Source organism: Tamandua tetradactyla, chromosome 11, assembly GCF_023851605.1.
Source record: "Tamandua tetradactyla isolate mTamTet1 chromosome 11, mTamTet1.pri, whole genome shotgun sequence".
Classification (NCBI taxonomy): Eukaryota; Metazoa; Chordata; class Mammalia; order Pilosa; family Myrmecophagidae; genus Tamandua; species Tamandua tetradactyla.
In genome coordinates, this window is record NC_135337.1 from 66,973,472 (window position 1) to 66,991,146 (window position 17,675).

The following is a 17,675-nucleotide window of genomic DNA, read 5'->3' on the forward strand; positions in this document are numbered from 1 at the left end:
CCAGCCTTCCCACCTGCAGCAGGACCCTCACGGCTGCCCTCTCTGCCAGCCCATCACAGAAGGTGGCTGCAGCCCTGTCCCTGGAGCACTCAACTTTCCTTTAATGCCAGAGCCCGCTGGTTTTAAGATGAGTTTGGGGAACCACCCCCCACTCACCTTCCTTGTGGAATTCCAACTTCATTCTTCAGGAAATGCAGACCTCAAAGTCTTTTCCTTGCCCCAAATTTTAATTTGGCATCTTAGAACCATTGGGGTTTTAAAAGGAAATCCACTTAGTTCCTTCCAGAAAACAAACCAAAAAAAAAAAAAAACCTTTTTTTTTTTTTTATTAAATAGGACTTAAAGGAATTTGGTATCTGGAATAGTTTAGTTACCCATGAGGCTTTGCACATCAGTAATGCCTGGTCTTCAGGTTCCTTCACGGGGTTAATGGATGTTTTCCTGACGGGCCCAACGTTAGAACGGCGACCCCAGCATGCTCACACGGGAAGCTCTTTATTTCATCCATTTTGTTTTGCCTTGACCTTTCAGACCAGGCAATAACTAGACCTGCCAGTCACTTTTCAACATGAGAAAAACTATTGTAAATGCTTCATGCTGATTTCCGTAAACAACGTGTTTTTTCTCAATTTATGACACTTTATCTTATGACAGGCAATAACTACATAACGTGAAGTGAGCAAAGCAAAAGAAATACTGAGATATCTCAGAACTAAAAACCCCTTGTCCTGAAACATCTATCCAAATAACTACATTTGCTTCAATTAATCGAATAGTTTAGATAATCAGTCTGATCTGACAAACTCTCGGTGCCTACCAGAATTCAAAACCTTAAAATCTGCCCTCAGTGTAACAGGCAACTTTCTTCCTGCAACAAAGTTGTGTTTCATTAATTAAACTGAAATAAGATTAGGTAAAGCCTTTTTCTCCCTATGAGTCACTAAAAACAAAGTAGGAAAATTCATCATCTGACCTCAAAACAAAATTAACACAACTGTGCTTATTGGTACTTAAAAGATGCCAATAACCCCCTGAAAAGCTTGCCTGACCTGCTCAGCTTCATTGGTTCATTCTCTAAGGGGCCTCATGTTGCCTCCACCTGCCCTGTCCTGAGCCCAGAGACGAACAGCAGACTTTACTTTCCATCGCTGCTGGTCTCTTAACCTTCAGGGAAAACAGTCATCAGTTTTGGCATCATCTGCATCCTTGAAGTCTATCTCCCAGGCTGGCACATCCACCTCTGAGCAATGCCTCCCAGCTTCAGCTGTGGGCTGCCTCGAGGTCCCAGGCCATGTCCATCTTTTTGTTGTTTCCTTTATGAGAGAAGCTGTGGGTTTACAGAACAGTCATGCATAAAATGTAGGATTCCCATACACCACCCTATTTTGAACACCAAAATGGGTGTGGAACCATTGTTACAATGGATGATAGCACGCATTTTTATAATTATGCTTTTAACTACAGTCCATGGTTTAACTTAGGGTTTGCTGTTGGTGTCCTGCAGTTCTGTGGATTTTCTTTTATTTACATTTTATTCTGTTGCCATATATACATTTGCTAACATCCCCTCCCCCACACCCTGCTTTTAACCACGTTCAGATATATAGTTCAGGGCTGTTCATCATATTCACAGAGTTGTGCTACCATCACCACCATCCATTACCAAAACATTTCCATCATTCCAAATAGGAACCTTGGACACTTTAAGCCTTAATGTCCCATTCCCTCTCCCTTCCATCTTTTGAGGCTCCCAGTATATTAAAATAAGAAGAAGAAGAGGAGGAAATGCCAACACAAGATTAAATCAATTGCAGGATATCATGAGTGTTTACACTGAACAAATCAATATTTTTCATATATGCCTACACCAAAATAGCACTGATTCTATGTATGTCCTCATTTGTAGGTAATTTAATTGGAAACTGGCCCCCAAAGTCTTGATTTAAGGCAGCTGGCAAACATCAGGGCTGGACCCCATAGCCCTGGAGCCTTTCTCTGAGATTAGTCTAGGAGGAAACTGAGTTGGGTCCTTCCTAGGTGACCAGGCAGCCCATGGTGGCTGAATGGCTGGGTGGCTGCATGGGCACCCAGGGGGAGAGGAGGGAAAGAAAGCTTCTCGGGAACAATTCACCCTAAAGGTTTCTCTTTCTAGAGATAATAATCCATCTAATTCATTAAAATAGTTTCTTGATTATGTGATTCCCTCTGCATTTCTTGACATAGTCCCTCAGATCCTTCCAATTCCCAGGAACCCACCTAAGAGCAATTTGGACATGTTTAGAAATTATAGTAGACTGAAGCATTTCTATTCCCTGAAATCATGCTTATTCCATTAGTCAAAAAACAATGAATGCTGGACTGTCTTGTGCAGTAGAAAAGTCTAACTTTACAGATCTTGTCTACCCACTAGCTTCCCAGGATGATGATACGAGAATTTTATAAGGTTTGCTCAATAGATGGATAAACTAGAGATAAGAACAATTCATTCTGATAAGGAAAAAAAACAGGGATAAAAAAATACATTAGACAATGTTAACTCTCCTTAGTAATTAAGAAATGCTAATTAAAGCAACCTTAAAGTAACATTTTATATAAACACTGAATCAGCAAACAAAATTTTAATTATAACACCCAATGCTGTGATAAAACAGGTGAGCTCCTCTGCTGCCGGTAACATTATAAATTGGCATAACCTTTTGAAAATCAATATGGCAACATATACCAATAACTACAAAATGTTCATATTCTTTGAAGCAGTAACTTCACTTCTGAGAATTATTGTAAGGAAATAATACAATTAAAGAAAAAGATGATAACGTACAAAGATGTTTATTGCATCATTATCTAAAATGGTAAAAATGTGGAAGTCGGCTTAATGTACCTAACCAGAGGAAAATTGCTAAATGATTTACATTACTTCAACTCCACAGCCATTAAAAATTATAATTATGAGTAGTATAGATCGATGTTGAAAATAAATGGATGCAGTAACTTGGTGGATGCTTTAGTTTGCTAAAGCTGATGAGCTGCAATATACCAGAAATGGGTTGGTTTTTACAATGGGGATTTATTAACTTTCAAACTTAGAGTTATTAGATCATGAAAACAACCAAATAAGCATCTTCAGGAGATGCTTTCTCCCTGAAGACTGACTACCAGTGACCCTGGGCTCCTCTGTCACACAGCCAGGCACATGGCAACGTCTGCTGGGCTCTCTCTTCTCTCCCAGGTTTCGGTACTTCCAGCTTCTGGTTTCAGTGACATCCTCTCTCAGCTCTTGTGAGGCTTTTTTTCTCTGTCTTCACTCTTGTCTTTTACTCTCTTATAAGGACCCCAGTAAGAGGATTAAGACACATCTGGAACAGGCCTCAACTGAAAAAATCTAATCAAGAAGTCGCACCTACAGTAGGTCAATACCTAAAGGAATGGATTTACTTTAACTCATGCTTTTCTGGGGTGCACACCCCTTAAAACCATCACAGTGGAACAGTACACCCCAGTGAGAATTCTCCAGCCTCCAGGCCTTTGCACCAGCCATACTGCACACTCCATCCCCCCAGGCAACCTTTCTTGCAAGGCTTCTTCTCAAACCCACAACACGGTTTAATTTTCTCAGCAAAGCCTTCCTGACCGCCTACCTGGAGTGGCCCCTCCCAGTGTCCAAATAAAAGAACCCATAATCACATGACAGATCTTTACTCCAAGAGCCTGGGTCTTGTTGATTAAAGCATATAGGGGAATAGCAGGCCTCAATTCAGAGTCCTTCCAAGAGGCCAGAACTAAATGGAATGATTTTTTAGAGGTCTTGGGTGGTCAGAAGATAATGGGCTCCTCATAGGAAGATGCAGGGACAAGGCCAAGAAAGCAGGTCAGTCCTTAACCGACTGTATACATGGCTGGTCTGTATTACGTTCCAGTTAGGTCACCTGCCTCAAAACACAGAAATAAGAATATAGAAATACTAGTGATTTTGCAATTATTAAGTCCCGTGGGAATGCCACATATGAACTTGCTGTGGCATGAGGTATAAATGCCAGGTCCATGCTCTCCTGCTGGTCGCCTGGGGCTGCATCTCACACAGTCAGTCAGCACCCAGGGTGCTGATTAATCATGCACTATGCTCCTGAAATGAGAAAAGTGAGGACTTCGTGGAAGCAAAAGAGAGAAAACAGCCCCTTCAGTTCTCGGATAACCAAGCCTGGGTGCCATCTGTGGGAGAATAATAAGTTGTCTTTTCCCCGTTGAGGTAGGCTCTGGGGAAAAATGGCAGTTGGGGACACTATTGAGCAAGCCCATTACACTAATTGTGTGCGTAGAACATCCTGCAGCCAAGCCTCTTGAGCTCGCAGAGCCAAGCAGGGTGCAAGGTGCCAGTCACAACCAGGGAAATAAACCGCACCTGAGTAACGGGACGTCAGAAAGTGAAGGCTTCAGATTCGTGGCTGAGATTCCAGTCTGTGTTCTACAAAAAGAAGCCCGTGTGTATTTTGTAACCTGTGTAGCCCCAAACCCTTGGGGATACTCTTGTTTTATTGCCACACTGCCTTCATCTGGAATAAAAGTTGTGTTTCCAAGGAGAGCAGTGTGCTAAACTGAGGAATCTAAAGAGATAAAAATGTAACCCAAGCAAAGAAGCATTCTTTATTCGAAGGTATCAAAAGTCGGCATATTTCACCTATCAGCATTTCCAGCAAGCTCTAGTTTCAATTTTTGTGTCAACCCAGTTTTGCTGCCGAGGCAAATTAAATGGCTACGTTTTAATTTTCCTTCACGGTTCAGATATGTTTTTTCCTCCTGTGTGACCAAAACTTTGATTAGACTTTAGCAAAGCCCCAAACATTTGTTTAAAATGTTGTTACACAAAGCAAGTGTTTTCAGATTATGTTCTGTATTAATATGCTTGGTGGCAAGGAGGCTACCTCTTGCTACATTTAACTTAGTGTAGAAACTGATAATGGTGGATAGTCAGAGGTTTCAAAGATATTACCAGGTTATTTTAAACTGAGACCATTGTGAAAGTCTGTCACTTTTACAGCACTTAGTTGCAGCATATTGCTGTGATCTGTTCATCCAATATATTGTTTTGCATTGATTGAGTTCACTTGATGAGAGATATTCCCCACTCTGTAAAATTTCCAGCTCATGGCTTGGAAATCTTCCAGAATTTTGCACCCATTAATTCATTTGAGAGTTTTCAAAGAGCAGCTACTTCAGGTAACTGAGATAGATCCCAAATAATCGGGAAAACCTGGTTTTCCATTTTAAGCACAATTAGCAAGTTCGTTTATTCTTTTTTTTTTTTTTTTTGCAGTAGAACAGACAGTACATCCAGGTTGTGAAATTGTTTTATTGGTGCATCTGTGCCCCCCATGCAGGCTACTCATCTAAATTTAAAATCAGAGCTGAGAATGGATCATAGCTGATATCACAACATATTTACTGGACGTCTGGACGTGGAAAGCTGTGATCGCTGCCATTTGGCCTCATTATGAAAAGTTTTCAGCAGAAATCTAGACATAGGTGTGCCCCATTCCTGAAAGCAGAAATCAATATTCTCTTTCCAATAGAAATTAATCACGTTTCTACTTCTTCAGTTGGTTAAAAATTGCCATGGAATTAGGTACGAACTTTTGTTAAAAAAAATATTATGAAATGAAGGCACTATAAAAATTCAACATTTTCTACATAAGGTAGACAATGATGAGGGGGTAATCTCATATTTCAATTTGGAAAAGGAAAATTTTCCTTCTTAAATTTAAGGGTGATGAGGTAAATCCCACTTTAAATCAAGGAGAACTTTGAAAAAGAGATGAATCTAACTCTAGGAACCCTACATTTATTTAAACACATTTGATTGACTCTTTCCAAATTCACATAAACAGTATCTCCGTGGATCAGAAATCACAAGCGTGTAAATAGTAAATAGAGAATTTAATTTAGACAGCTTGTGGGCACTGCATTTAACATGCAATTTATTTAAAACTAAATTTCCTTATGTCGCTACCTGGGTACAGAAAACTCACAAGGTAGCCGTGCACGCAGCTCATTCATTTGACAAGTGTCCACATTTTTATCTGACATCAGGGAACTAGGGTCATACCTAAGTAGCACGCCCCTATCCTCGAAGAGGGGGCAGGAAGGTCAGATTATAGAGGCCCCGAGTGGTCGGACTTTGACTTTGATCCATCATACAGCATGGACAGGTTGGTTATTAATCAGGAGAGAAAATGATGCGGAAAATTAATCCGGTGGTGGTTGGCAGGGCACCTTAGGAAGAGATGCGTGTGAAGATGGAGCCACAACCTGGCACCAGGCTGCAGCAGGCAGGAGACAGTGAGGGGCTCTTCCGGGAGGACTGCCCTTTCCCGCCCAAGCTCAGCCTGTAGGGATGGGTAAAGCCAGCGCTTACCTGCGGGGCCACCAGAGCACCTCCCTGCAATGCTACATTACATCAAGGGCTAGTTAAGAATTACAGGAAACAATTTCCTGAAGCAGCGCCGAAGAGCCTCTTGGAGGAGGGAGGGACCCTAGAACTCTGAGGCATAATCGTCTCCAAAATCTGTGGCTTGAATCTGGCTCTTTTCATTTTTTTATAGAAAGGCCATTCAGCTGCCTGCAAGGCTGCTACCTTTTGCTTTCACCTTGTCACCCTGTTTCTGTTATCCTTCAGGTCTGGGCGTCCCCAGAGCCTCTGGTCCAACCGCATCGGGGATCCACTCACTAGGCAGCAAGACCCTACCAGAGAGGGCTGATGCCACTGGGCCCCACACCACCCTAGAAATCCCTCAGGTGTAACACTGGTCATAACTAATACCTACCAGACCCAGGAACAAATCCCAGTAACTGGTTATAAAATGGGAAGGGGAAATGGGAAACTAATCCTAGGAACACCCCATGTTCTACATGTGTCACATGTCACGTGACACTGGGAAAAAGCCCCTGAAATCAGTTCACCTTGATTCTTGTCTTTCTCATATTTGCTGTGAGTGATGTTTTTACCTCAAGCATTTGTAGTGTGGCAAAGACAGCCTAAAAGTCATGAAATGAAGCTAAGATGAACACTTTCACTGCTCTATGAAACACTGGTTAGCTGCCCTAGGACTGCTGTACTACTTCTCTACAGGGTTGAGATTCTTCTCCAAGTAAAAAGAGACGAACGTGCAGCCACCATGCACATGCCCCCGTGCGGACGTGCCGTACTTCCAGCCCATCCCCGACTTCTCTCCCAAGGTCCCCCCGTGGCCCTTCTCAGCGCACTCCAGCAGAAACCTACCACAAGCGTCCTTTTCCTGTGTCCCCACCTCGGTTTCTGCATGTGGCACTTTGGCAAGTGATTTCACGTCCCTAAACCTCAACCTCCTCCTCTGTGAAGTGGATCTAATGATGGAATTTATGTGAGAAGCCCCTGCTTAGTTTTAAATGTGCTCATTTGTGGAAATCACATCATGCTATTATTAGTAATATTATTGTTCCTCCACCTTGAGATAAGGCAGCAGGGGGTTAAGACACAGCTGGATTTGGAACTCTCTGCTCCCTTTCTGGACACTGTCTGCTCACTGAATCATGTTGGCCAAGAAGAAAAAGGATATGCTTTCACCTCACAGGCGGGGGTACAGCTCAATTGAAAGGTGTCTAAATCTATTATTATAATTATCCTGTAGAGGGATAAACTGATGGACCCACCTGTTTTTCTCAGAATAACTCCCAGGTTAAAATAACTGTTAACCAGATATGACCCTGATTTGCCTCTTTGATTGTCTTGACCCCATCATTGTCAATTGAATATGTAAGAAATCAATCCATACCTTTGGTCCTTATTCTAAGAAAATAAAATCCATATGGATTTATTGAAAGAGCAGACTAGAATAACTTTTAGTATTTGTATGTACAAATAATTTGAGTGTTTGACAAAGTTCTCATAAGAGAAATTATTATATAAATATTTGTTCCTTTTGGGTTTTCTTAGAGCTTAGTTTGAAGCTGAATTTGATGCTTAAGAGATTTGTGAATTATTCTGAAGAATGATGCAATTGCTTTGTGATCATCTTTTCAGTTGAAATACAATACATCTGCTGAATAATGATCATTTCCAGAAGCTGTTTGAAAGTTTTGTTGTTATTTATAAAATGTAATGTTGGAATGAGTGGGGACCAGAGATCATCCAAATTCTGACTGTTTTATTGTACAGAGGAAGAAACTGAGTCTCTGAGAAATTACATAACCTGTCCAATACCTTATAAAGAGCAAGTTATTGAACATTGAAGCTATGAAAATATTAAAAAAATTAAATCCCAGGTTCTCTGTCTTGAAGTTCCATGCTCTTTCACTGAACCAGTGTACCACAAATGTTATAATTGTTCATTTCTTAGAGAAATAAAACTACTTTGCAGTTTAAAAAAAATGGCAATTGTTTAGAAATTTTCATTGCCTATCTGAAGGGAAATTTGAATATTTAATTTACAGTTGGGCCAAGATCCATGATATCTTCAGTTTCACAAGTGATCAATGCCCCTTTCAGAAGATGAAAACCTCCCCTTGAGCTTTCCAAAGTGATGGCTTAGTAGCCTCTTGCTTTAGTCACCCAGGTTTGGTGTCAAAGAGAAAGGAAAAGAGAGAGAGAGACATCCAGCTGGGAATTGAGGGCTTGCTTCAAAGCTTTTATCTTCAGAGGAAAGAAATCTTGTGAATTTCATTAATGTCAACAAGATATGAGAAGACTGAAGTATTTCATCCCTGGGGCATCTCTAGCCTGCCAGATGCTGTGGTTATTACAAATTTTTGGTTGCAAAACCATTGCAACTTTGGTTCACACACCCCCTGAACCAAGACTTTGGAAATATCCATTGAAAGGCCAAACTTGAGGGCACATTGAAAACCATCACTTTCCATGAGGATGTGAAGCCAACCAATGGAACAAAGGCTAAGCATGGACCAAACCAGAAATGCCCAGAATTCCAAAGTAAAATATAAGAAAGTGAATAGAAGCACTTCTTTAGGTTTCGAAAAGCAGGCCATCTCATAACATCTACCCCAAAAGTTTTCTTCTCTAACCCAAATGTAGAAAAGCAGAAAAATGAAATTTTAATGCAATTTCATTGAGATATATTATACATTCACGTATCATATAATCATCCAAATTGTACAATCTGTGGTTCACAACATCATCATAAAGCTGTGCATTCATCATCACAATTGATTTTTGACCATTTTCATTACTCCAACAAAAGAATAAAAGTAAAAAAAACACCCAAAACATCTCATGCCTCCTCTCCCCTATTATTTATTTATTTTTCTTACTCATCTGCCCATACTCTGGATAAAAGGGGTGTCAGTCACAAGGTTTTCACAGTCACACAGTCACACCTTAAATGCTCTATAGTTTTTCAATCATCTTCAAGCATCAAGGCTATTGGATTATAGTTCAGTAGTTTCAGGTATTTCCCTCTAGCTACTACAATACCTCCAAATGAAAAGGGATATCTATATATTGCATAAGAATAACCTCCAGAATGACCCCTTGACTCTATTTGAAATCTCTCAGCCACTGAAGCTTTATTTTGTTTCATCTCTCTTCCCCCTTTTCATCAAGAAAGCTTTCTCAATCCCATAATGCCAGGGTCAGGCTCATACTCGGGGGTCATGTCCCACTTTTTCAGGGAGATTTATACCCCTAGAAGTCATGTCTCACATAATGGGTGGGCAGAGAGTTCACCTGCTGAGTTGGCTTAGAGACAAAGGCCACATCTAAGCAACAAAAGAGGTTCTCTGGGGGTGACTCTTAGACATAATTCTAAGTAGGCTTAGCTTCTTATTTGCAGGAATAAATTTCAAAAGGGAAAGCCCCAAGAACTTGGGCCTGGACCATCAAATTGGTAGTCCCTAAAGCCTACAAGACTGTCAGGTCTTCCCCAGGTGGGGAAGTTTAATATTTCCACCTAGAAAAATGAATTTTGTCTAGGTTTTCTTCCCCTCTTTTCTTTCCCCTCCATTCCCTCATCTCTACAAGAGGTCAGACTGGAATGAATAACTGTTTCATCTGTAATTACCCAAAGCTTATAGGAGAAAATCCATTCATTCCAAAACAGGCGAAACTATCTTCATAAAGTAAATTAAGTCCAAGCTCATTCCAAATGAATAGATATTTTTGGCAAAACAACTGTTGACAATTTGATATAGGTATTGAAATTAAAAATATCTTAAAAGATAAAATATATCCATGTCCCCCTTTTTCCCTTGATTCACATTAAGAAGATAAAAAAGAAAGCTTCAAAAGCAACCATTGTGAAGGCCATAAGCATTATGAATTACCTTTCTAGTGGCATCTTTTTAATGACAAGAATTATATCTTTTTTAATATATTAGTTTTGAAATTTTTTTAATCTATTGTCCCCCCCAAAAAATGGACATTCCTGTTTAATTACCACTAAGCACACACAGGGAATTGCCTTTCTGGTCACCTTGATTGTATAACTGCTCAACCCACTAAGCTCAAAGGGGAAATTAGTTCCCAAATCATCCCACCAAAAAGCCCGCGATGGTTTAAACGTTACCAGGAAACATCTAGTAATAATAAGATGATCAGTTAAGTTCCACTTGCACGTGCCTGCCGGGACTTGAACCCAGGTCCAAGGGCACCCTTTCTCTTGCCACAGCGGATGACATCATCAAAACCCAGTCAGGAAGGAATGCAGCTGCAGGGGTGACTTGTGCCGTCTCAGGAGTGCAGGTTGGGACAGGTAGGGCTTCTTTCAGTCCAGCCTTAGAGCTCTTGGAAAAGAAACGCGGTTCTCTCTCCTGTGATTGCTTTTCTTTTTTTTTAATTCCACTCAGTGTTGCCAGACCTCTCACCCTGGGAAAACATGACAAATGTGCCTCTCGCCCGTGTTTTCCCCCGTGTGGATGAATATTCGAACACTGAAAGGAGCTCCTGCTGGATGTCATCTGAGTGCCCTACGAGCTAAGAGAAGACACGTACCCCACACACAAATGGAGGGAGACGCCACGGCGAACCCAGGAGGGGTGTGACCCGACTGTCAGGCATTGGCAGCGATTTCTTTCAAAGCCTTGGTTTTATGACTGTAATTTAGGCTTAAATGCACGGAGAGAATCCACTTGCCTGACTCAGTGTCTGGTGCTGCCGGAGACCAAGGTGAAGGCTGTCCTCACAGGTTAAGCATCTTCTGATCGCTTGAGACGTTTGTCAATTTCAACAGTTAAAGTGCTATTGTGTACTCCAGAGGGCACATAGACTGTTTTGTTATGGAGCATGATAACACGAGTTGCATCATAAAGTTGGAGTCTTTAAAAGTAGTATTGCATGTGAAGAAAGATTGGTGAGGATGGTCTGACCATTACTGGAATCATCCCTTATTGTCTCCTGTTTCACTCGATGGGGTTACAATTGAGCTTCCTAAGCTGAGGTTTCCTTTCGGAAGGTTTGGTCGCATTGACTTCTAAAAGTACCAAACCCTTCAGCAACTTCAGCTCTGAGGGATGGAGGGGGGCACAATTGTTCAATTACTATAGGCCTAATGGACCTGCCTTCCAGGTGTGTATGTTGGGCACAGGTGCTCACTTACTGTAGGCCTAATGGACCTGCCTTCCAGGTGTATACATGGGCACAGGTGCTCACTTCCTGTGGCCCCAATCAACCTACCTTCCAGGTGTGTAAGTTGGGCACAGGTGCTCACTTACTGTGGCCCCAGTGGATCTGTCATCCAGTTGTGTAAAACAGATCTTACCTTTTCAGAGTGCAATGCTCCTGTTTCAGTTTGGAGATTTTCAAAATGAACTGAAGTGCTTCTCTTCCCAAAATCATGCCTATCTTTTTTCTTAGTCGTCACCAGAAAGTGGCAATAGATTTAATATTTTATTTCACCCACTTGGTACCAAATGACTAATTTTTCAGGCACGCTGAATAAGCAATTTGAAGTCAGCATTTGTTTTATATTTCTGATAACTTAAATAATACCTTTAGTTCCAAATAGCTCCTCTGAGTTTTAAGAATAGCTATATATTAAACATTTCAGAGTATTTTCAAAAAAAAAAGAGTCAGAGAAATCCTAATCTGAATTAAACTCTGCTTGGGCCGCGGTAGCCTTCCACACATTCCTTGAACGCCCTTCAGGGCTCTAAGAGAACTCAAGCATCTGACTGAAGCAAGCAAATAAGCATTTGCTCAAGACACAGGGTCTAGTGGTAACCAAAGCAACGGGGAGATAGGGGTAGGCTGCAGAAGCCTGGACTTGCTTCCATGGCGGGCACACGGCAGAAAGGACAGGCTATGGAACTTTCCCCAACCAGGACCTCCTTTCTCGTCCTGCATTACCCTACTCTGCCCAGTTGAGCACTCGGCCGGCCGGCAGAGACGGCAGCATGTCATCATACCTGCTGTGGACCCCGGCTCCAAAGGCATTCCTCCTTAGGGAGGAGCCGGGCTGAGGACGCAGGCCCTGGCACTGACTCGAGAAGTCCCTGTTCTGACACTAAAACTGGCCCTTCTTCCTGGCTGCACTTCCCTTGTGGTTGATCTTTTCTTTTTCTTCTTTTCCTCCTTTTATTTCAATAATGATAATAAGAGAATGAAGCTTCTACTCAATCTAGAAACTGAAACCAGGTGAAGAGAATATTGGAGCAGAAACCTAGGTGGCACAAACGCCAGGGGCTGCTGCGTGTCCACTGAGTAGCAGACATCTGTGTGGGATGTGAATGTGTCTTATGTAACTTCCCTCTTCCTGGGCCCTCGGTGACACGGTGTTATGATAGTCACTTCACAGTCCCGAGGCGACACAGGCATGCACAGGAGCACTAAGCAAGCAGCTGGGTATTTACACAGATATCTCTGATCAAAATGGCATGGGAAAAGGGAAAGTCTACAAGTTAGGACAGTCTAAAGAGGGTTTACGTAGAAAAGAGTATGCATGTTTTGATGTTCAAAGATATCGCTTACACAATCAACAAAAATTCAACACTGAAAGCCACAAATACACTATAATTCTTAACCAGGAGCAACTTTAAGTAGCAGTTGCATGGCTCCCGCATGCAGGCATCTCCAAGAAAAGGTTCAAAGTCCGTTGTTCTGCTCTGCTTGCATATTGTTCCTTAAAGAAGCACAAAAATCTGGATTAAATCGTTGTTACAGTCCTATTTGTTTGGTTATAAATAAAACATACCCTTTCCATCATTAATATGTATTTCTAGCTGCTGGACATAAAATAGATTCCTAGCTTCCCAAATGGAAATGTCGTCTTCCTAATCAGTGTTGACCATCTTTTTTTTTTAAGCATCATATTATCACAAACAGATTTGTCAGTGGCATCATATATATATTTAAAATGATGAACTCAAACTAATCACCTCAATTTCACATTCGCAAAGAAAGTGACAATGTGGCAGTTTTAAAATGGAGACCACATTACTCAACTGCCTCTCAAAATAGTTTGACACTAAACTGTGCAAGGTCATCACTACTGCATGCAAAATAAGGGGTGTGTTCCCCTTTTTTTGTCCTCCAACCCCCCACCCCAACGATATATGTTCTGCAACCACAAACTATTCCAACTCCAACTCACTTTTGGAATAAGCAACTTCTGTTCTCTTTTTTATCTTTGGGTGTATACACTGTTGAGAAACAGAAAAAGCTACATAGTTTACTTACTCCTACAGTTAAATATTTTTAAAAAATAAGAATAGGTTATTATTGAAATAAATTGGTGCCTGTCAATGCTGCTTTCGAGAAGGCAGTGGAAAAAAACAGGGTGTTTTAAGCTTTCCATTGTGTGCAGACTTTCCAACCCATCAGAAAAATATGTCCATCCAGTGATCTGTTCAGCTCCTGACCTTTGGGCTAATATGCCCACAAAAGGCCCCATTTATTAGTGATCAGTAGATGTATCTTTGTCCCTAAGAAACTGAACCAAGGCTGTCAGCCTCATTATCACCAACTTCATTTTCCGCGTGCCCTCAGGGGACTGTGCACCAGGGGCTAAGGCCCTTCTCCCAAGGCCACCTCTCATGACCATGAGGGGTTGAACACAGATGAAATTTGGGGGTCAGGGGTCCTCAAAGATCAGCCCAAGACATTCACGGGACCTCTCCCCATCTGCCTGAAATCCTGGGACGTTGCAGTGGCTCCTAGCAGGTCCATCTCCAGCCTTGGCTTGATACACAGTGTTCTTCCGCCTTGATACACAGTGTCCTTCCGCCCGCCGCGCTTCTCTGCCTCCTTTGTTGCACTTTGCCCTGCCCGGCTTCGGACTTTCTTCCTAATGTAATAATAGATGTCGACAGCCCGAGCATGCGTGCTTCCGCCTTTTCCCTTAATTCAACTCAAAGATCTTGTCCTCTGGGAAGGCTCGCCTGCATGGAGCACGGCCACGTTGTCCTCTCCCAGCAGCATCTCCCACCTGCCCTGGGGCTCTTCACAGACACCCTGAAATCTGGAAAAGCGAAAACTGCTTGTTGGCATCAAGTGTGTGTTTGGGTACTTCTTTTTGTTTCTTAGAAGTTGATCTTTGTTGTTTTGTTCAAAAACAATCAGGCAGGAACCCTTTTGTTCAAACATCTCAGCCTCTTGTTTGTTCTCTCTAACTATTGTATTTGGATATTTGGGATGATCAGTTACCGTGGAAATCAAACTTTAACTGAAATCCAGCTTTCCTGGGGGCAGTGGAAAGGCTTCCAGTATGAGGAAGAAAACACCACCTAATTGCAACGGCTTTTTGAGCCATTCTGGGTTCATCTGTTAGGAGAAAACTGCTATGTGTTATGGTCGCACCCTTGTAATCTCTTTCTCTTTCTTTGCAAATCAGTAATATTTCTACCCACCTTTCACCACTACCAAAAGAAACCTATCAGGATAGCAATTTTATTTTCTCTGCATTGTAGAAGACAATGATTTTTCTCTAATAAGTTTCTGGGGAAAAAATCAGCAAAAGTCTGCTTATCTAGGCTGCATGGAGTTGTAATTATTACATTTATTACTGGTGAACTATTGCTAAGCTTTTTTTTTTAATGCCCAAAATAACTGGGGAAAAGAGATTTTTAAACATCATTTTCTCCTCTGTTGTTTCCACATTCAAATAAGATAAATATTGGGGACATATTGAAATAGGAATAAAATCCCTATCTGGCGGCGCACACCTTTGCAAAGTGCACTAAAGGCACATGGCCCCGTGACCTCCCAGGGCCCCGAGCCCTGACTCTTGCCCCCTGCTTCAGTCAGCCCCGTCGTTGCACTTTGTTTTCATCCTTGATAAGACAGGGTGGCGTTAGCTGCTTTGCAGAGCTATAATAATTACTCACTGGAAGGGTGAACGTTGTCGAAGCCCTTGGAAACCTGAGCGCAATGCCACATGAAACCATTCGGTGATGATTATTAGAGAAAACAAGTGTGAAATTCTCACAGTCTGGATGGAAGCAAAGGGGCTCCCTTTTTCCCCAGACGCCCACATGCTTGGGGCATCCGCGCAGACAGCTCCCAGGCTGGGCGCAGACGGACATTTCTGCTCCAAATGGCCTGCAACTGCGTAGACTGCATGTAAGAGAAGCTCTCGGGGGCCGGGCGCCAAGGCTCCCTCACGCGGCCTGCGTGCCTCTGCTCGGCCTCAGTTGGCTTCTCCCAGCACCCACCAGGGAGGGCTGGACTCAGCTACCGGGCTCCAAAATTGTTGGTGGCCCGAACTCCCCAGGAAGCCCTAACTGGTGAGTGTGGGTCAGATGTTCGGTCACCGGTCAGGAGCAGCCACCATGGGAAGAGCAGCTCCTGCCACCCCTAGCCCCTGTCCCACCTGCACCCAGAGGGTGGGGATGACTCCAGACAACCGAACGCCCCAACTGCCGGTTCCTACGGGAGAAAGGGTTCACCCTATCGGCAAAAGCAGCAAAGACGTAAGCAGGAGGTAAGCCTCTCCTTCCGAAATGCATCCAACCTAAACCGCACAGGCCCAGGGGCCCAAGGGAACGGCGGCCCTTCCCTCCTCCCGTGCCGCGCTGTAGTTCTGGAGAACTCGCAGCCCAGGCCGACACGCTTAAGAAACAGTCAGATTGGGGACAGAGAACCCCCTCCTGGTGAGCTGCCTTACAATCGCGATGAGCTTGCAGGCTCTAAGTCGGGTACTTGTGTATTTTAGATTGGATTTCGTCAGCTCCAGGCTGGGATTTTGGTCCTTTGATCTATTCTTTTATCACTCCTAAAACTCTGCAAAGTCTCGTAAAAAAGGTTTAGTGTTTGCATCTCCTAAGGAGCCTTCAGAGAAAAGGCCCGGACTCGTGTGTAGGACTTCGGGGCACCCTTGCAAAGAAATAACTGTCCTCTTTGTGTGTTTGCCTGAACTAGTTAACTCAGGAGACGGCATTGACTACGGGCAGCAAAAGAGGGAGAACATCGGCGACTTGATCCAAGAAACGCTGGAAGCCTTCGAGCGCTACGGGGGAGAAGACGCCTTCATCAACATTAAGTACATGGTCCCCACTTATGAGTCGTGCTTGTTAAACTAGCGGGGAGCTCAGCTGGGCCTGGAGGACAGCTCCCACGGGGGTGCGCCTCCTCTGCTCCGCGGCTCTCAGCTTCCACTGTGACTTGTACAGCTTTCTTCCCTAAAAGAAAGTTGCTAAAATAGTGGCTTCTGGGCCTATTGGACTGTTAGCCCTATTGAGAGCAAGGCTTTCCAATACATAAATAGTGCCTGTTTCTTAGATTACAATAGTGTACTGTGCTTATTTGTTCTGAGAGAAGAATTGCTTCTTTATACAACTCAGACAGAAGCAGGAGTCCGAGGTAAACCTTCAGTTGTATAGACAATAAAACCATAATTTTCATACGCAATTCAGCAATTGCTGTCCTGTGTCTGCCTGCCCCGAGGGTGATGTCAGAGGTAGGAAGGGACGAGTTTCTGCTGACTGCTTAATAGGTGTTTGTCATGGAAGAGAAGCCCCAGTTCAGCAGGGCCTCTCCGTCTCCAGCAGCTGGGCGGAATGATGTGCTTTGACATTCAATAAAACTGTTGAATCTATATTCCAATTACAGCAGGAGTTTTTTGCAGCCTGTTATGAACCTTAGCTATAAACGTAATTAATGCTTCCAGCTCACTCGTGATCTGGGCTTGCAGGGGCTTTCTAGTTTGTATTTGGGGATGGGGGTGGGTGTGGATGGGACTTGGGGAAGGGAGGGTGGGGCAGGGGCAGGTATGAAATGGAACTTTGCAAACATGGTAAAAAAGAAAAAATGTTAGTTGGACTCTCCGTCACCCCATATTATAGCATGCCACATCTCAGGACCTGGGGCAGTATTGACACATGCAGTTTGTTGAGGGCTTTTGATCATTTTTGAAAATGACTTATATTCATCTTAATGATTACCCCTTGAAACAAATCCAGTTTTTTTCCCAGGCAAGTCTTTTCCCCTTTTGCCTACTCCTAGTAGTTTGATGGCAGCATTTTGGAAATTTATTGAGACAAACAACCAAACAATAAAAGACAAAAGACGTGCCCTTTTTCATTCAATCGAGAAAGTAAAAAGGTACCAGGGTAGAAGCCAAACTGTGAGGCAACCAGCCTTGGGCACTGCCTTTTCAGGGCCTTTGAAACTCAGCCCAGAAAGCTTCCTCAAGACAGAACACTGACTTCGCACACCTGAGAGATGCTATAAATGCCCCAGACTGCAAGCCTAGAGCATC

At 42.9% G+C, this 17,675-nt stretch overlaps 1 protein-coding gene across 1 annotated transcript in view; it reads left to right on the plus strand.

The window, feature by feature from the left end:
* PACRG (parkin coregulated) overlaps positions 1-17,020 on the plus strand; it is a 544,801-nt gene extending 527,781 nt beyond the window's left edge. The window contains exon 5 of the mRNA XM_077120796.1: positions 16,337-17,020. Coding sequence (XP_076976911.1) covers positions 16,337-16,497 — 161 coding nt within the window. The 3' untranslated portion in view covers positions 16,498-17,020. The remainder of the gene's footprint in view (positions 1-16,336) is intronic.
* The last annotated feature ends 655 nt before the right edge of the window (positions 17,021-17,675 follow it).